Source organism: Salvelinus fontinalis, chromosome 30, assembly GCF_029448725.1.
Source record: "Salvelinus fontinalis isolate EN_2023a chromosome 30, ASM2944872v1, whole genome shotgun sequence".
NCBI lineage: Eukaryota > Metazoa > Chordata > Actinopteri > Salmoniformes > Salmonidae > Salvelinus > Salvelinus fontinalis.
Window position 1 is genome coordinate 39,075,947 of NC_074694.1, and position 21,481 is coordinate 39,097,427.

The 21,481-nt window shown below is 41.5% G+C and overlaps 1 protein-coding gene across 1 annotated transcript; it reads left to right on the plus strand.

Moving 5' to 3' along the window:
• Positions 1 to 1,793: 1,793 nt before the first annotated feature.
• LOC129828522 (mediator of RNA polymerase II transcription subunit 9-like) lies at positions 1,794 to 19,237 on the plus strand. Its single transcript, XM_055889543.1, has 3 exons — positions 1,794 to 1,829; positions 18,086 to 18,216; positions 18,669 to 19,237. The coding sequence occupies exons 1-3, from the start codon at positions 1,794 to 1,796 to the stop codon at positions 18,883 to 18,885; spliced, it is 384 nt and encodes a 127-aa protein (XP_055745518.1). The 3' UTR covers positions 18,886 to 19,237.
• Positions 19,238 to 21,481: the final 2,244 nt, after the last annotated feature.

Consider the following 21,481-nt stretch of genomic DNA (forward strand, 5'->3'; position numbering starts at 1 on the left):
AAAACATATCATGGTGTAATTGTAACAACATACAGGAACTCAAGTCCTTTTGTTCACCTGACCTAGAATTCCTCACAATCAAATGCAGACCGTATTATCTCCCAAGAGAACTTTGGACTTTATGCAAACTGGAAACCATACATCCTGAGGCTGCATCTATTGTAGCTGGGGATTTGAACAAAGCAAATTTCAAATGAAATCAATTTTTATTTGTCACATACACATGGTTAGCAGATGTTAATGTGAGTGTAGCGAAATGTAGTAATATCTAACAAGTAATCTAACCTAACAATTTCATAACAACAAGTGTAAAGGAATGAATAAAAATATGTAAATAAAAATATATGAATGAGCGATGGCCGAACGGCATAGGCAAGATGCAGTAGATGGTATAGAGTACAGTATATACATATGAAATGAGTAATGTAGGGTATGTTAACATTATATAAAGTGGCATTGTTTAAAGTGGCTAGTGATACATTTATTACATAAATGTTTTCATTATTTTAGTGGCTGGAGTTGAGTCAGTATGTTGGCAGCAACCACTCAATGTTAGTGATTGCTGTTTAACAGTCTGATGGCCTTGAGATAGAAGCTGTTGTTCTGTCTCTCGGTCCCAGCGTTGATGCACCTGTACTGACCTCGCCTTCTGGATGATAGCGGGGTGGTTGTTGTCCTTGATGATCTTTTTGGCCTTCCTGTGACATTGGGTGGTGTAGGTGTCCTGAAGGGCAGGTAGTTTACCCCCGGTGATGCGTTGTGCAGACCTCAGTACCCTCTGGAGAGCCTTACAGTTGTGGGTGGAGCAGTTGCCGTACCAGGCGGTGATACAGCCCGACAGGATGCTCTCGATTGTGTATCTGTAAAAGTTTGTGAGTGAGAACAAGGTTATCCAAATTCTATCAGCAAATTGAATGTATTACACGCGATGGCAAAACTCTGGATCACTGCTACTTTATCTTCTGCGATGCATACAAGGCCCTCTCCCGCCCTCCCTTAGGCAAATCTGACCACAACTTCATTTTGCTCCTCCCTTTCTATAGGCAGAAACTCAAACAGGATGTATCCATGACAAGGACTATTCAACGCTGGTCTGACCAATCGGAATCTACGCTTCAAGATTGTTTTGATCACGCGGACTGGGACATTGTCCGGGTAGCCTCAGAGAATAATATTGTATTATACGCTGATTTTGTGAGGGAGTTTATAAGGAAGTTTATAGGAAATGTTGTACCCACTGTGACTATTAAAACCTACCCTAACCAGAAACCGTGGATAGATGGCGGCATTCGCGCAAAACTGAAAGCGCGAACCACCGCATTTAATGATGGAAAGTTGATGGGAATATGGCCGAATACAAACAGGGTAGTTATTCCCTCCGCAAGGCAATCAAACAAGAGAAATGTCCGTATAGAGACAAAGTGGAGTCGCAATTCAACGGCTCAGACACGAGACGTACTGTATGTGGCAGGGTCTGGTGACAATCATGGACTACAAAAAGAAAATCAGCCACATCATGGACACCGACGTCTTGCTTCCAGACAAACTTAACACCTTCTTTGCCGGCTTTATGGATAATACAGTGCCACTGACGCGGCCCGCTACCAAGGAGTGTGGGCTCTCCTTCTCTGTGGCCAACGTGAGTAAGACATTTAAACGTGTTAACACTCGCAAGGCTGACAGATGGCATCCCTAGCCACGTCCAAAGAGCATGCTCAGACCAGCTGGCTGGTGTGTTTACATATATATTCAATATCTCCCTATCCCAGTCTGCTGTCCCTACATGCTTCAAGATGGCCATCATTGTTCCTGTACCCGAGAAGGCAAAGGTACCTGAACTAAATTACTATCGCCCCGTAGCACTCACTTCTGTCATTATGAAGTGCTTTGAGAGACTAGTCAAGGGTCATATCACCTCCACCCTACCTGTCACCCTAGACCCACTTCAATTTGCGTACCGCACCAATAGATCCACAGATGATGCAATCGCCATCACACTGCACACTGCTCTATACCACCTGGACAAGAGGAATAACTATGTAAAAATGCTGTTCATTGACTACAGCTCAGCATTCAACACCATAGTACCCTCCAAGCTCATCATTAAGCTTGAGGACCAGGGTCTCAACCCCGCCCTGTGCAATTGGGTCCTGGACTTCCAGATGCCCCCCCCCCACACACACACACACACACTGGGGCCAAACAAGGGTGCGTGCTCAGCCGCCTCCTGTACTCCCTGTTCACCCAAGACTGCGTGGCCATGCATGCCTCCAACTCAATCATCAAGTTTTCAGACGACACAACAGTAGTAGGCTTGATTACCAACAACGACGAGACAGCCTATTGGGAGGAGGTGAGGGCACTCGGAGTGTGGTGTCAGGAATACAACCTCTCACTCAACGTCAACAAACAAAGGTTTGGAGCCCGTAAAATGGCAGCCATCCCCTCCTGCACGGTTCTTATTAATATACACATTCCTCACATGGCTAATAGGAAAGAAGAGAAGAATGAGACGCTATGCTGATGGTGATACGTTTGTGTTCATTTCCACCATGCCTCTATAGCAGGAAACAGTGTGAATTATGTTACGCTTACAGGATGAAGTTAAATAAGCATTCAGACCAGCCTTCCTGATTTGAACTTTCGTAAACTCCATTAGTCTCTATAGAGAGAAAGACTTCAAAAGCTTTGCGGTTGTGTCTGCTGGTTTGTGTGTGTGCGTGAGGGAGGGAGTGTGTACAGGCGGGAGTGAGAGAGCGAGTGAGCGAGTGCATGTGTTTTTTGCGAGTGAGCGAGTGCATGTGTCTGCCATTAAAAGGTTAGAGAGATTAAACGATAATGTTGGATCAAAGGCAATCTAGGATACAGTAGCCTCCTTTTGTATGTGTTCATGTGAACAGTCAAAAGAGGACACTTTTGCCAGCAGCACGCAAATGTGTTACTTTGATCATGTGGCGGTACTTTCAGCACGTTATTCTGCAAAGGCTTTCTCTTCTTCTGGCGCAGACCAGACACAAGCTAATATCGCTGTGATTTGGCCTTTAGTATGGATGTTTCTGTGCACTGAACAAAAATACGCTGTGTGAGACTTTGTATGTAGGGCATATTCTAAACTAAAGTATTGACTTTCTCAGTGAAGGAAGAAGGTAAAAGCAACACCTCAATTTGTGAGTTATTGACGAAAAAGGTTTGGATCCTCCCTCACATGTTCAGCGCCAACAGTGCGAGGAGTCTGCAAGTGTTATGCTGCCTCTGGCAGAGCAGGATAATTTGTTCGTCTGCCCTCCTCCTCAATCTATTGTTTTCACACCATCCTCCTTACTTCCCCTGTGTCCAGGAGCCAGACAGGGCTCTCTGTCTTACAGTGTGGCAGTGGTACGCTCATACACATACACATAATCACAACCATACACACAATGTGCATACGCATGCACGCACCAGTGCATTTACGCAAACCCTGAGAGCATATAGTGCTCTTCCAGTTTTTTAGGACTTAGTAGAACATAGTGCATTTTGGGGAAAATACAACAATCCCTGGTTTGTCATTAATAAGAGATTTGGGCCAATGACTCCCACAGTGGACAATCACAGTGTGTTTTACTGATAAGGCCCTCTGTGTCACGCCCTGACCGTAGATTGCTTTGTATGTTTCTATTTTTAGTTTGGTCAGGGAGTGATGTGGGTGGGTATTCTATGTTGTAGGTCTAGGTTTTCTGTTTCTATGTGTTTGGCCTGGTATGGTTCTCAATCAGAGGCAGCTGTCTATCGTTGTCTCTGATTGAGAGCCATACTTAGGTAGACTGTTTTCTCACTTGTGTTGGTGGGTGGTTATTTTCTGGTTAGTGTTTGTTGCACCTGTCAGAACTGTTCGTTGGTCGTTTTGTTGTTTTTGTTCGTGTATTCGTTCTTGATTAAAATTATTATGGATACGTACCACGCTGCACTTTGGTCCTCCTCTCCTTCTCCCGACGATTTTCGCTACACTCTGGCTGTGGTGTGATGCCTAAAGATGCAGATGGCTGTTGAGGGGATCTTTCATTTAGCTCTGGTTGGACTCTTGGGAGGAGAAAGGGCACTGGAAACCACACTGAACTTCTTACATCACCATTGACCAAAGATTAGTTAGCTGGTTTGTTTGTTGGCCCGCCCATATCTCAGTCTAGGCTACATTCCACTGACCAGTGCGTCTCAGATTGGGAGAACTGATCCTCGAGCAGCACTCAAACTCTGAGATGCTTTTTGAAATACAGACCCAAGAGTTGCAGTGCATTCAGAAAGTATTCAGACCCCTTCCTTTTTTCTACATTTTGTTACGTTACAGCCTTATTCTAAAATGGATTAAATTACATTTTTCCTCATCAATCTACACACAATAATACCCCACAATGACAAAGGACAAACAGGTTTTTAGACATTTTTGCAAATGTATTAATAATAAAATACTGAAATACCTTATTTACATAAGTAGTCAGAACCTTTGCTATCAGACTCGAAATTGAGATCAGGTGCATTCTGTTTCCATTGATCAATCTTGAGATGTTTCTAAAACTTGATTTGGAGTCCACTTGTGGTAAATTCAATTGATTGGACATGATTTGGAAAGGCACACACATGTCCACATAAAGTCCGACAATTAACAGTGCTGGTCAGAGCAAAAACCAAGTAATGAGATCGAAGGAATTGTCTGTAAAGCTCAGAGACAGGATTGGGTCGAGGCACAGATCTGGGGAAGTGTGCCAAAACAATTATGCAGCATTGAAGGTCCCCAGGAACACAGTTTGGAACCACCAAGACTCTTCCTAGAGCTGGCCGCCAGTCCAAACTGAACAATCGGGGAGAAGGGCCTTCAGAAGGACAACCCTCTCTGCAGCACACCATTAATCAGGTTTGTATGGTAGAGTGGCCAGACGGAAGCCACTCCTCAGTAAAAGGCACATGACAGCCCGCTTGGAGTTTGCCAAAAGGAACCTAAACGACTCTCAGACCATGAGAAACAAAATTCTCTGGTTTGATTAAACCAAGATTGAGCTCTTTGACATGAATGCCAAGCGTCACGTCTGGAGGAAACCTGGCACCATCCCTACGGTGAAGTATGTTTGTGGCAGCATCAGCCGTGGGGATGTTTTTCAGCGGCAGGGTCTGGGAGACTAGTCAGAATCGAGGGAAAGATGAACGGGGCAAAGTGCAGAGAGATCCTTGATGAAAGCTTGCTCCAAAGCGTTCACGACCCTAAGCACACAGCCAAGACAACACAGGAGTGACTTCGAGACAAGTCCCACGCATCAGGCCTCCAGTGCGCCTCCACAGTCCAGAGCTTCCGGCAACAGTTCCCAGTCCAGAGCTTCCGGCGACAGTTCCCAGTCCAGAGCTTCCGGCGATAGGTCCCAGTCCTGAGCTTCCGGCGACGTTTCACAGTCCGGAACCTCCAACGACGGTCCACAGTCCGGAACCTCCAAGGACGGTCCACAGTCCGGAGCCTCCAGTGACGGTCTGCGGTCCAGAGTCTCCAGCGGGGGTTCTCAGTCCGGAGCCTCCGGCGACGATCCACGGTCCGGTTCCTCCGGCGACGATCCATGGCCCGGAGTCCCCGGCGACGAACCACGGTCCGGAGTCCCCGGCGACAATCTACGGTCCAGAGTCCCCGCGACGATTCACGGTCCGGTTCCTCCGGTGACGATCCACGGCCCAGAGCCCTCGGCGACGATCCACGGACCGGAATATCCGGCGACGATCCACGGTCCGGTTCCTACGGCGACGACCCACGGTCCGGAGCTTCCGGCGACGATCCCCGCACCAGAGCCGCCATGGAGGAAGATGTATCTGCGAGCGGAGTGGGTACTTTGCCCCGCTCCGGAGCAGCCCTTGACGGTAGATGCCCACCCGGACCCTCCCCTATTGAGTCAGGTTTTGCGATCGGAGTCCGCACCTTTGGGGGGGTACTGTCACGCCCTGATCATAGAGAGCTTTTTATTCTCTATGTTGGTTGGGTCGGGGTGTGACATCTAGGTGTTTGTGTGTCTATGTTGGCCTGTTATGGTTCCCAATCAGAGGCAGCTGTTTATCGTTGTCTCTGATTGGGGATCATATTTAGGCAGCCATTTCCCCTTTGTGCTTTGTGGGATCTTGTCTATGGATAGTTGCATGTCAGCTCTATTATTAGCTTCACGTTTCGTTTGGTAGTTTGTTGTTTTTGTTCGGTGTTCATTTATTAAAGGAAAATGTACGCCTACCACGCTACACCTTGGTCCATTCATAATGACGAACGTGACAGGAACTGTACTCAGTGATGTGTTGTGTTGGATTTTCCCCAAATATAACACATTGTATTTAGGACAAAAAGTAAATTTATTTTTTGCCACATTATTTGCACTATTACTTAACTACCTTGTAGCAAACAAGATGCATATTTTGGAATATTTGTATTCTGTACAAGCTTTCTTATTTTCACTCTGTCATTTAGTCGAGTAACTACAATGTTGTTGATCCATCTTCAATTTTCTCATATCACAACAATTAAACTCACCATTGGCCTCATGGTGAAATACCTGAGCAGTTTTCTTCTTCTCCGGCAACTGTGTAAGGAAGGACGCCTGTATCTTTGTAGTGGCTGGGTATATTTACACACCAACTAAAGCCTAATTAATCACTTCACCATGCTCGGGGTTATTCAGTGTCTGATTTTTCTACCAATCAGTGCCCTGCTTTGTGAGGCATTCAAAAACCTCCCTGGTCTTTGGGGTTGAATCTGTGCTTGAAATACACTACTCGATTGAGGGACCTTAAAGATAATTGTATGTGTGGGGTACAGAGATGGTGTACTCAATCAAAAATCATGTTAACCACTATTATTGAATGAGTCCATGCAACTTATTATGCGATTTGTTAAGCACATTTTAGGCTTGCCATAACAAACGAGTTAAATACTTATAGACTCAAGACATTTCAGCTCTTCATTCTTTATCTAAAATGTTCTACAAACAAAATTCCTCTGACATTTTGGGTTATTGTGTGTAAATTAGTTACACAAAATCTCAATATAATACATTTTAAATTCAGGCTGTAACACAGCAAAATGTGCAAAAGGTAAAGGGGTGTGAATACTTTCTGAAGGCGCCGTATGTTAAAGACGCAGTTCAAGTGGAAAGTGAGAGGCATAATGTGAGGGTAATGGGCACTAATGTGAGCTCTGTCACTGAGGGATAATTAGTGGAAAGGCCCTGTTATCTGATCTCACAGCATAGGCCTGGCGTCATTATGCACTTCCACTGCCCAGTCAGTCATGTTTCCCTCTCCCCATGGTGAAAATCACATCAGGCTACTCTTAAGTTACAAGTCAACTTAAGAACCAGGAAAATCATAGGACCATTTTCATGAACCTGATCACACTCATTAGCCCACAAAGGATAACTGTACATTATCGTCTACACATCGAAAGACTTTCAGTAGTATCTCTGTATTGTGCAGGATGGCTCATGAATGGCAACCCTCATGGAACCAAGAGAAAAGGGGTATTTACAATGAGATTTATAAAATTGGACAGTTTCTAGAATAAATCACAGCTTACTTATGGCCAAAGTAGACACATGGTATAGAAACAGAGCATGGAAGGGTATGTTGGATAACATTTATTTAAATGTACTGTGTAAAAATCATAAGAATATACTGTACATTTCGTATCTGAAAATCAGGTTCCTTGTACTTCTCTGTTACATAATCCTGTAGCTATAAGCTCATTTTCAAAGGATCTCCAAAGCGCCAGAGTTATCTTGGTTAGGGAAAATCCCACATTGACCCAGTTCAACTAAATGTGTGAAATGTTGGACACCTGCTCAAGTCTGTCTAAAGAATTACCTATTGTAAGATACAGAGAGAACCTTACAATCTGTGTCAATGTTAATCCATACAGGTTTCACTTGTATTTGAGCTGTCAGTCTGACCATTGTAGTATGGGGATGAAAAGTAGCCTGTCTATTTTTATCTCAATACAATACCAATGAATGTTCTTTCATTTTGATTAAGGTTAGTAGGCTATGGCTTACTTGTCTTAAGATGTCATTTTGAGGCCACTGCAGGCCAAACTGAGGCCATAAGTAAGATTGGGTTTTACTAATTTGGCCAATGTTCACACATTTCCCAAAAAATGTACTTACAGTACCTAACTAACAGATATCAAAGTGAGATTGATCGAGTTATACATCACACAACAGATGAATAACAAGACCTGTGGAGAAAGATCTACCATTCACAAACACAGAAACAACCGACACACACAAACCTCTTAACCGGTGATCTTTCTGTAGTTTTGAGCATAAATGAAAACATAACAAATCTTGTGTCTTGTCAGACAGCCGACCAGACTAAGATAATCACAACATAGAAAAACCATAACAAGGAAATGATGGGCAACAGGAGGAATGATCCTAAGCAGAGATGCCAGGGCCTGAGTCACAAGCCCGTAAGCCCTAACATGCTGTTAACCATGTGGTTGGAACAATTTGCATGGGTTTAGGAAGGCTGGGCTTGTTTTTTGTGTTTGAGCGAGCCAGTGCGTCAGAGAACGGCCCATCAAACCCAACCGGAACACTTTCATAGCTGATATCATCTGTAATTGAATTTGCCTCTTGTTTGTTTACGTCCCGCTTTGAGCACCAAGGCAGGCTTGACGGGGCTGATGAAGACAAGGATGACGAATCCATCTGATTATTTGAAATCCAAGGATAAGAAAGATGCAGACGTGTCGAGGAAAGCGATCGTTGTTTTTGGATCTGTGATGTTATTGAACGCTGATTTGAAGTCCAATATACAGTAGGTTTCAGTTCTACTTTTTTATCTCTTGAAGGAGAAAGATAGGTACTGATAAGGTAAGGAAGGCTCATCACCCCATTCTCTACATGCCTATACACAGCCCCCACCTGTGGGTGTGTGTATTCCTGTGACTCTCTCTCTGTGTGTGCGTGTGTACGTACATGCGTGTGTGCGTGCGTTCTTGTGCATGCACACATGCGTGAGGGGATGTCAACATAACAACAGCTTCAAGTTGCTCACTCATGGATGTCCTGACCAAAGATGTTTCTACTAATGTGATCCCCTATTAGGAGTTGGTATTTCTATGCCCATTTCTTGGAATGCATCCAAATAGATCATACCGTCAACACTACCCTGCACACAGCCATACACAGAATTGGCCCACATCATCCTCCCTCTTCCTGTTAATTGTTTAACCAAGTCAGGTTTAGAGCAATAGGACATCTGCATTTGGAGGCCGCACCCCCTAAATGGATATTGCAGTGTTTCAGAAAAGTAATTTGTATTGACTGTTGTCTCTAACTGGATAAGATGCTAATGAGTGAAAGGGATTCTTTTTTTAGGTCAGACATATTTCACTGTCATATTGACACAAAACAAACATCTCACACAATTTAGGGAGTGAATGTTATTTATGGATTACATGGAGAAAATCAGACCTCTCTGAAATTTAAATGGATTGCCCTCCCTTCAGCAAAATATATTTTACCTAACCCTCCCTTTACACTTGCAATAAAACAAGTGACCCTCCCCTATAACCAAAATAATAATTTAAACATAAAATGGATAGCAGAGAACATTTCAACCATTTACCCTCACTTCTTGGACAGACCAGAGCTTTAAAAATGCAGTTTTAAAAACTGTTTGTCATCATGAAAGCATTACATGGCAACACAGTAATTTTGATAGCGCACAAGGCTGCGGGCCAGAAGGTTGTGGGTTCACAGACCACCTTGGACAAGAGTAGGAGTGGATGGAAAGATCACCTTTATAGTAAAAACCTTGCATTCATATATCATCGTATTTGCAGGTCTGATCATTTTTTTGATAAACATATCCTGCAATTCTATTTAATTTGACATATAAGCAGAATCATTTTTAATACCACACAAATTACCGAAATATAAAATTTTAAGCTAATGAAAGGTAGGCCTACCCCCTAAATTTGAGTGTTGGTTTTAACTTAACAGCTGTTGTGACTATCATTAATGTGATGACTGCTATTTATCAAATAATTACCTACTATGCTTAATTATTACTTGATTAAATTAATCATGCAACAATTAACTCATTAGGAATTTGGGGCACCACGGGAACAGTTTACCGAGTTACTATCTCCCGACTTAAACTCTGAAGATGATCTAAATATCTCTTACATCAATAACAGTCAATTATTACCTCATCAGTCTCATTCTGAATGTTGCATAATCCTTGGATATCGGCATGAACCATAACCTAAGTGATGAATCAGCGATACACAAATTGACTTATTTACTAGCTAACTAAATCATCACACAGAATACGTAAACACACACAGCATAGGTTATTGATTACATACATAATACAATGAAAACAGGTCCCCAGTGGACTAACAAAAGCAAGACCATTTGGTTACACGATGGAAAGGGAGGGCCTACAAGGAATGTACTTATCGTACATACATTTAGAAACTATGCTCACCGTAACCAGAATACTTAGCACCCTAACAACCGCTCATTCGGATTAGAAATTATAATGAATACTCAGGGAGAAAAAGGTGTAGATTCACCCGCAGAGCACGGCAGGTGTTTATTTCACCTCGGCAGAAGGCAGGAATCGTGGTCACAGGCAGGCAATGGTCATACACAGGTAGGTGAATAAAACTAGGACTGAAGGCTATAATTGGTTCTCACAAACAAGCTAGGAAAAGGCTTAGTGGAGTCAAAATGAACAATACCTCACAAAGACACAAACTGAATGAACTGATCTAAATAAGGAGTTGATGAGACCTGGTGAGTAACTAACACAGGTGAAATCAATGAACAAAAATTAAAGACAGGGCTACGTTCAAGAACACAACGAAACAGAACACAAGGTTGACTAAGAAAATAAACACAGAACTTTACAGAAATGCAATATATATTTACGTGTAGATGTCTTTTTCTGTCGTATCGCTGTTGAAACCACTCAATCTGTTCATGGGAAGTGGTTTGATGTAAGTCTTTGGTTGTCCACCAGAGTTCACAATGTCCTTCTTACTTGTAGGCATCTTTGTTCGTTAGAATAGATACTTCAGATGTACCACACGGTGTTCAGAGGGAGCTGTTCTTCCCTTAGGGGCGTTCCAACACGCCGACACAATGTCTGTGCTCTCATGGGCGTGGTTACTGACTGGGCCCAGGTATATATGAAAAGCCATTATCTCATTTAGAAGGCTAAAATCACATTTCTATCTTTGTTTAAATATTGTCATACTTAATCATATATTTTATGCAACATTTAGATGACTAACTTGACAACTATAATGTGTACACCCTCAGAGATACAGTTATTTAGTAATACCATCTTTAAGGATTTCACACAATTATAAACACTTTGACAGGATTGTTCTTTAAATCCCCACCGACCATTTCCCACATTCTTTATGTTAGAAATATTGTTTCATTATCCACTTTTGGATGTTGGAGTTTTGTTGGCAAAGTCTCTCTGTGTAACAAAGGATTTTCAGCTTGCAGAGCCAAAGGGAGAGTTTCTGCAAGGTATTTAAGTCATAAAATAGGCCAAATTCCCCCCCTCTCCTCTCCTATGACTATCCTCAGACATTTGCCTAGCTGATGGGTCCTCTTGATCCTCACCAAGGAGAGAGAGTCATGACAGCCCTTCGCTGACACAGAGGAAGGCTATTTAAAGAGTGCATGGTGGGTGGAGGAATTGTTCGACAAATCTAAGGATATAGCAGTCTATAGCCTAATTTCCTCACTCAAACGGGTAGGACTACCCCTTACTTCTTAAATAGGAAGACATAGGCTCAAACACAAAGCCCTCTTGTTAGAAACGTCAAATTAAAATAAAGATGGTTGAAATTAATTATGGCTACTCAAATTTGCCTACTTTCAGCACCAAGAGCTGTCAATTTCCGAGTGATTGTGCTGCGGCTGCTGCTTCAAGTTTCAAGTTACTAGAATCTGGCTTATTGTGAGGTCAATAACTTGGATAAATACATCATGGACAAGAAACATATTGTTCAGTAGTATAGTAGTAGCCAGCTGTTAAAGTTGACCTCCGGTCCTGCTTCTCATTTTCGCACTGTTCTCAAGCCGAACAGAACATAGGCTATAGGCTAGTCTGCGCACATGATAGTGGATTTTTTTGGACTAGGCCTAATCAAAAAATATTTTCTGAAGAAGCCTTTGACTCTCCTCCTGAATAGCCACCTGCACAGCTATTGGTTAGGCACCATACAAAAAGTTGTTGATCAGCAAGAGCAGAGCAGGCCAGGGCTCAGGGTTGGAATATCCATTGCAGTGTGTAATGCAGCCTATTAAAAACATCCCAGCAGCCATCTTAGAAATAGAACTTTGCTATGAGCTTCTACGAGCATGCACTTCGTAGCCTATAGCATAGCCTATAGGCTTTGTATCATTTGACTGAGACCTCACTAAATAGCCTACAGGTGCACTTGATATTGCGTGCCCAGAGAAGAATCAGAGGTGAGTGGCGGCATCGGGCACACATTGATATATAGCCTGTTAAGTAATTAATTAAACAAAAAATGCAAAAAGTTTAAACTAAACATTACAGGAAAAAGGAATGCCTGAGGCTGATGCCACGCAAGCGCTTGTACACGTGCACACACACACATTTGCGTTCAAGCGTACACACACACACGCAAATAGTGCCACACATGCACACACATAATTGGCCGTGCTGTTTTAATATTTATTGTCCTTTATGATTTTGGTTTTTACATTGTTGTTTTCTGTTGTTGTTTACCTTTTTTCTTGTCTTTTTACTCTTTTCTTATTTTTATTAGTTGTTGGCACATCGGGTGGGTAGTTGTTTTGGTTTAGTTGGATGGAGATGGTGGCTTGGAGGGGATGGAGATGGGGGGGTTCGTGGATAGGGAATGAAGGGTCTTGGATGGGTGAGGGGCAGCTCTTGGGGGGAAGTGTGGGGAGGATCTTAGATGGTTACCATCTTTTTAAAGTACATTAAGATATCATAATATGGCAAAGTTGTTTCCTACTAATTATTTGCCCACTTGAGCAACGTCATCATATTTCCATGCCACTAAGTTAGTGTAATTCAAACTAAACAGTCACATTAGCCTCTGAGGGTGAACCCATGTCTAGGGCACTAATACATATTTGATTCAGCTATGGCAGTACTAGCTAACATAATTGAACTGTATATATGAATAGTGTGTCAATAGTATTTTTGTTGTCTCTTGGTGTCTTTCCAATATACAGTGTTTATATATATACAGTATATTTGTATTTATTTATACATTTTTTAACTGTCTATAACTGTTCTGTACTTTGTGATGTATTTGTAAGTTTTATGTGGACCCCAGGAAGAGTAGCTGTTGCATGTGCAGTAGCTAATGGGGATCCTAATGAACTAAACTAAACTAAACTAAACTCATGTCTGACAACAAACAGTGTACTAACTAGCAGCAACAAACTAAAACCAACCCAGGGCCATAGCAAACCATGTCACAGTTGGTTGTTTAGTGTAACGGCGTCCCCGGCCTGAGTCTAATCCAATCTGGAGCCAGACAGCTGTAAAGCATAGAATTAACTTCCAAACGGGATTACCAGCTATGTTTATAATTGAGGGATGATGACAATCGTTGAACCTGTTCTGCTGTTAGACAAAGTGCACAGTTGAGTGCCAGACTGATTTCTTTGTTATTAACATATGTCGGGACCTACCAGAAGGAGCAAAGGTGAGTATCATAACATGTTCACCAATGTGATTGCAATGGTTTAGCGACCTCCAAAAACAGTTTTGTTCATTTGCTATTTTCTCAGCTTGTCAGGCAAGACCTCCGAATGAAGACCCTTGTGACACCTAATCCGATGTTGCCAGAGTCTCCCTCCACTCCTAGGAAAAGCACATGCCATCAGATATTACCTATCCTAACTGCCACTGGTTATAGAACAGTGACTATGTGTATGTGTTCACAGAAACATGTATGGAGCCAGCACATGGAGATTAGCAAAGTGATGTGATGAAGTCCAGACTGACAGACGGTCACCGAGACCTGGCACTCGGCAAAACATTTTTGCTAGACACAACTTTCACTTGTGTTGTCTTTTTTATTATTGAATTGAATGCTATCAGCCAATATGGGGAGGGAGAAACTTTGTGTATTCTGGACCAGGATCAGGGAATTCCTGTTGTATACAGGACACCACACAGGAAGGCATGACGACTCTGACATGTTTGCCAAGGTAGCACCATTACCACCAGACAAAATGCTGATAGGCACAGTATCTGTATTGGCTGGGAATGACAAGGAAAAGTACACTTTGCTCTATTAGCAGAACACTGCTTATATGGTATTATGTAAAAGCAGGGTTGGGGAGTAACGGATTGCATGTAATCTGTTACATGTAAGGGATTACAAAAAAACTGTAACAGTAATCCGTTACGTCACCCCAAAAATATTGTAATCAGATTGCCGATACTTTTGAAAAACTAGATGATTACTTCGAGGATGACTTTAAAATTCAGAAAGGATGTTTGCGAAAAAAAATCTTGATACTTCTCAGTTTCCTCAATGACAATCAAATCAGCATTTAAAAAAGGCGCAAGTTTAAGTTTGTTCCATCTGAGTGAGTCTGACCACAAGTCAGAGATCACGAATGATGACACACCAAATGTGTTTGATGGATCTCGGGAAAAGAGCAGGAATAGGCTTTTGTAGGCCAATGGTGCGACTGCTGTTGGCATCCAAAGATTATCCAACTTGAATAAACGCGTGGAGATAAGGATGACAGTAGTGGTGTAGTCTACGACGCCTTAGGAGCAATTTCCAAACGCCTGAAGGTACCACGCTCATCTGTACAAACAATAGTACGCAAGTATAAACACCATGGGACCACGCAGCAGTCATACTTCTCAGGAAGGAGACGCGTTCTGTCTCCTAGAGATGAACGTACTTTGGTGCGAAAAGTGCAAATCAATCCCAGAACAACAGCAACGGACCTTGTGAAGATGCTGGAGGAAACCGGCACAAAAGTTTCTATATCCACAGTAAAACGAGTCCTATGTCGACATAACCTGAAAGGCCGCTCAGCAAGGAAGAAGCCACTACACTAAAACCGCCATAAAAAAGCCAGACTACGGTTTGCAACTGCACATGGAGACAAAGATCGGACTTCTTGGAGAAATGTCCTCTGGTCTGATGAAACAAAAATAGAACATTTTGGCCATAATGACCATCGTTATGTTTGGAGGAGAAAGGGAGAGGCTTGCAAGCCGAAGAACACCATCCCAACCGTGAAGCACGGTGGTCGCAGCATCATGTTGTGGGGGTGCTTTGCTGCAGGAGGGACTGGTGCACTTCACAAAATAGATGGCATCATGAGGTAGGAAAATGATGTGGATATATTGAAGCAACATCTCAAGACATCAGTCAGAAAGTTAAAGCTTGCCGCAAATGCGTCTTCCAAATGAAAAATGACTTCAAACATACTTCCAAAGTTGTGGCAAAATGGCTTAAGGACAACAAAGTCAAGGTATTGGATTGGCCATCACAAAGCCCTGACCTCAATCCTATAGAAAACTTGTGGGCAGAACTGAAAAAGCGTGTGTGAGCAAGGAGGCCTACAAACCTGACTCAGTTACAACAGCTCTGTCAGGAAGAATTGGCCAAAATTCACCCAACTTATTTTGGGAAGCTTGTGGAAGGACACATTTGATCCAAGTTAAACAATTTAAAGGCAATGTTACCAAATACTAATTGAGTGTATGTAAACTTCTGACCCACTGGGAATGTGATGAAATAAATACAATCTGAAATAAATAATTCTCTCTACTATTATTTTGATATTTCACATTCTTAAAATAAAGTGGTGATCGTTCCTGACCTAAGACAGGGAATTTTTACGAGGACTAAATGTCAGGAATTGTGAAAAACTGAGTTTAAATGTATTTGGCTAAGGTGCATGTAAACTTCCGACTTCAACTGTAGCTATGTACAACCATTTTTCAACAACCATTTTCCACTTAGCTAGTTGCTAGCTATACATATAGTTCAGTGGAGACTGCTGAGAGGAGGATGGCTCATAATAATATCTGGAATGGAGCAAATGGAATGGTATCAAACACGTGGTTTCCAGATACTGACTGGTTTTCTGATCCACGCTCGTGCCTTTTTTTAAGGTATCTGTGACCATCAGATGCATATTTGTTATCCCAGTGAAATCCATAGTTTATGGCCAATTTATTTATTTCAGTTGACTGATTTCCTGATATGCACTGTAACTCAATAAAATCTTTGAAAATGTTGCATGTTGGGTGTATATTTTTGTTCAGTGTAAATGTATATTTAGTTCATTTATCAGATGATTTTTTCCATATTTTTGTTTTATTTAACTTGGCAAGTCAGTTAAGAACAAATTCTTATTTGCAATGACGGCCAGGGTTGACAGAAATACTTTCCCCAAAACCTTCTCAATTAAATGTTAACTGCAAAGTAGGCTTACCTGGCAGAAGTGTATATCATGAGTAAGTATATAATTTGTATTTATAAATTGTTATTTGCACACTTTACCATGAAATGAGCAGCAGCAGTACAGAACCATTGCTAGACTAACACATCAGACAGCACATTCCTCATTCCTCACAAAGGACCAGATGCCAATTCTTCCAGACCTTAAAAAAAGTGTCTTCTGATGTGATTTAAGCATTTACATGGACTCAGGAAGTCAAATTTCGTTGTTTGTCTATGAACAATTGTCATTTTGAGAGTAAATTTTAAAAAACAATCTAAAACCAGGAAAAATAAAACTGAGAAACTATAAATTATAAAACATAACCTGGGAGAAAAATCTCAGATTTAATAGGGCCCCCCTTAGAGTTGCATGTGAGAAAAAACCTGCCTATTTGGATGCTATAAAAAAAAATGAGAGGCTCGCAACACGTTGAATTTTTTACATGTCTAACTAGTCTAACTAGTTGTAGTTATACACGTGCTGCGTTCAACGAATCAGCAAGTCAGAAATCTTCACGTTTTTAGTTCCGACTAGTACATGAACAGATCTGTCCTGCTTGTGCAACTGCAATATCTGTTACAACAGAGGAGGTTAAAACTGCCTCTACAATAGAACTCCCAGATCACACTTGTAGGCGATGACAAGCTCATGCACAGAAAGACGTCATGGTGTCTAACGGTCGTCTTGCGTTGAACTGCGCGTGTGCAGGCCGTAGCTTTTGACGAAAATGAAAACATGCAAGTTTGTCACTTTTACGAGTTTGGGGTAATAACATGTTCATTAAGACATTGGCTCGAATCTAGGTTGTGCCTTTAAATTTCGAGAAAATTAACAAATGAGGAATATGTTTTTTTTCATTGACTTATCAAAAGCCAAACCCCCTGCTTGGTCTGTTTCGTTTCCCGAAAGTCTTCCGATGTTAGAATACCACCTCAATACTACAGACAGTAACGCCTCGATCACGCCGACAATGTCATTGCATTTTGGCACACCATAAGTACATTCATTTCGAATGGAAAGCTGTGTTTGCCTTGCACCATTGATTTGCAGTGTGTTCTGTGTGGTGCAAAGATTGGATTTATCACCAAATCAAATTGTATTTGTCACATGCGCCAAGTACAACAGGTGTAGGTAGACCTTACAGTGAAAAGCTTACTTACAAGCCCTTAACCAACAATGCAGTTTTAAGAAAAATAAGTGTTAAGTAAAAAATAAGCAGACGGCTATGCAGAAATGGTAGCAGAAGGTGAATGTTGGAACTTTTGTTGCACAGAAATCCAGATGATGCTGCATACCGTTTTGCGCAAAGTACTATCGGTGTGATCCAAGCATAATAGGTTTTGGTATACCAGAAGTACATTCATTTCCAATGGAGCTGTGTTTGTCTTGCAGCCTTGCGTTGCACTGCAGTGCGTACTGTGTTGGATTTAATGAACGTATGCATCAAATCGCATGCTTAGACGGCTTGGTAGAAATGGTAGCAGAAGGTGAATGTTGAACTTTTGTTGCGGACATATCCAGATAATGCTCCATACCATTTTGCGTGTGTTTCACTGTCGGCATAAAGTACGCGGTAGGGAGTGGGGGAATGGACTCATGTACCAGCGCTTGTTGATGACGTATCAGTTATTCTAGCAGACGCAATGGAGGTAGAGGCAACAAATGAAGATTGCTCCTGGCTTCCTTTTATTCTTGATATTATAAAATGGTAAATCAATTCTGCTGTTTTTTTTCTTGTGCATACCCTTCACATAAAGCTTTTGGTTATGTGTACTCCTCTCGTATGAGGCCAACGTTAGTAAGATAACGTTATTTAGTTAGCCAGAACCATGGTAACGCTACCCGGCTAGCTTACTAGCGATAGTTCGTTTTGCTTGTGGCTTTGAATTGTTATGTATATCGCAGCACGTAATAGTTGCAGTCACAGAGCATAGTATAGTTAATAATGAGATGTAATTTAGCTGTCAACGCCTCATGTGCCTTGTTACTTTAGTATGCACTTTCACAAAGAATTATTATGACTACAGCTAAGTAGCTCTGGTCCAGGGCGTTACGTGCTGCTTGCTAAGGCTGGGATCAGCAGCATCAACAAGCTGTACTTCATAAGAAACTGCTATGTAGCCTGAAGTCTTGTTGAAATATTTCCTCCCTTTATAACAGCATGGATAAAGACAGTATGGATGTGAACCAAGAGCTGACCAAGCTAAAGACTAAGATTCAAGAGACCAGGGAGAAGATCCTAGCCATGCCTGAGATAGAGTCCAGTCCTGGGGAGCAGCAGGAGCAGCTGAAGACCATGAGAGAGAAGGTGGACACCAAGACACAGCTCCTACAAAAATACAAGGGCCTCTGTGTGTTTGACTCCCCCAAATCCTAGTGGGATGGGGACAACATTTTGGTGAATGGATTCTCAGGGCATGGACAGAAAAGACTATAAGTATGGCATCCAAACGAATTTAGCTAGGTTTCACTGTTTGACTTCAAAGTTAAATAATGGTGAGTGCAGCGTTCAGTCTGGTTTAACCAGGCTACAAGAGACCGACCTTTTTATGCCAAATGTGTTCATCATTCAGTGAATTCATAGCCTGGCTTCTTTCAATTTAGATAGGTACTGACTGTTTGATATAGGGCAATTGTAGAACAGAATTATTATCAATAAGAAGTGTTAAATAGTGTATATTTAGTTGATTTTATTGTTGTATTGTAGAAATAAACACATTTCATTGGGCCTTTTTTTGTTATTCTCAGTTATGTGGATAGTATCTGAAGTATTCGGTCATAACAATGGTTGGTAGACATAGTAAATTCCTGGAAAGGCCTAGCCCATTGAAGTACCAACACAAAGCAGTCGTCTGCCAAGAGAGAACTGCATATTAATTAGCATTGTAATTACACATTTCAGCCATTAAAACCAAAGGGAAGAACAGAATGTTACAGAAGGCAGAGGAATTATTTTGAATGGAACGGTTGTAGAAGATCATGTCCCAGTCTTTGCAGGATAGGCATAATCAAGACATGCATGTCACTGTTCTTGTGTATGAATTTACAGGACAAGTTGAGCTTAAGGGGTAAGTTGAGTCATCATATCATTTGACCAAATATTTAGGAAATGGTCATCATTTCATGGAGTGTCAAGGAAGAAACCACATGAAAAAAAGTGGTAAGAAAGTTAAGTCAGAAAAAAATATTTTGTGCCAAGTCAAATGAATGTATTATGTTAGTGGTTTCATGATGCTTGTATCTAAATCAAAGGAGATCATTTTAAGATTGTTCGATACATCAGTTGGGGTCTCTAACCTTCAATATGAGGTCTTAAACCCAGCATGAAAGTACATCCTTGTAGCTGTGTGGGCTAATATAGTTAAAATGTTTACCTTGGGTAAGTTGAGGCAATGGCAAGTGTTTTCTTCCCAGGTGTAATTTATTTTACCTTTATTAAACTAGGCAAGTAATAGTAATATTATTTGACTGTGGCGCTATGCTATTCAGCGTTGCTGATGACAATTATCCCGATACCGAGATGGGTAGATCAGAGAACAAATTCTTATTTTCAATGACAGCCTAGGAACAGTGGGTTGACTGACTGCCTTGTTCTGGGGCAGAACAACATATTTTTGCCTTGTCAGCTCAGGTATTTGATCTTGCAACCTTTTGGTTACTAGTCCAATGCTCTAACCACTAGGCTACTTGCTGCCCCAAGGCATCACTGGGATATGAGGTAACAACAAGGCCTGGCCTATGTTAAAAGTGTTTAAAAAAGTACAAAGTGTTAAGCCTATGTTAAAAAATGCTTAAAATTATTCAAAGACAAAAAAACGATTGAAATTGTGTTGAATTGTGTTTGGGAAATAAAGATAGACATGGTTTTAAAAAGGTAGAAGTAATATTTAATTCAGTACAGAATTTGTAGGCGGCTTAACTTACCCTGTTCCGCGGCTCAATTAACCCATACCCTGGGTAAATTGTGCCATGAGACCACTTTTTTTAGACAAGCTATGAATTCAGATTATTTCCAGGGATACACAACATCCTGAAATATACAACATGTAGATATATCTTTGTTAGAAAGAATACTATATTTCAACGTACCCCACTCTCCCATCCACAGGACTACGCTGAATTGTATGTGTTGAGATGTTTCTGGTTGGTTGAAGGTTTAGAACAGGACTACAGTATGTGCTTTAGTCTGGTAGGAAAGCCTTGTTGTTTCTGTTGATGCTCTCTTGTAGGACATTACATGTACCAGCTGTTATATCTTCTGTGTCATGGTGTGGGCAGAGGCATGTAGGCCAAGGATATACATTCTTATCATGCTTTATTGTATGGCATTTCACATGTTTGTGTTTGTCCCCAAGGAGTGTAATCTTTGAAATCTTTGATTTTTTTTTAAATACACTCGGTGTACAAATCATTAGGAACACCTTCCTAATATTAAGTTGTACCCCCTTTTGCCCTCAGAACTGTAACTCGGTAAAATCTTTAAATGTTGCAGGTTGCGTTTTATATTTTTGTTCAGTATACTTTCCCACTGGGCAAAGACATCAATTCAACATTTATTCCATGTTGGTTTAATTTCATTGAAGTGACGTGGAAATAACATTGATTCAACCAGTGTGTGCCCAGTGTTAGATCTAGTTAGTTAGGTCTATAATAAGATAATAGTGCAAAGGGTGAAAAAGCTGAGAAAGTGCATGGCCCTTTTAATTATGTTCCAATTATTGGGTAATTATAGTTCTTACATCCAAGTAGGCTAAATTCTTTCTCAATCTGTAAACTAGTGGTGTGGGACTCTCAACTGTCTTGAATGCTAGACTGCTCGTTGCAGCTTATTTCATTAATTCATGCTTTGGTGTTTGGCTTAGGTAGTTTCCCTAGATACCGTATCTAGGCCTATTAGGTGCAGGGAGTGATGAGTGAATAGAGTTGGCCATTTCAAAACACGTGTGAGAAGAAAAGCATAAAGAAACAGAAGA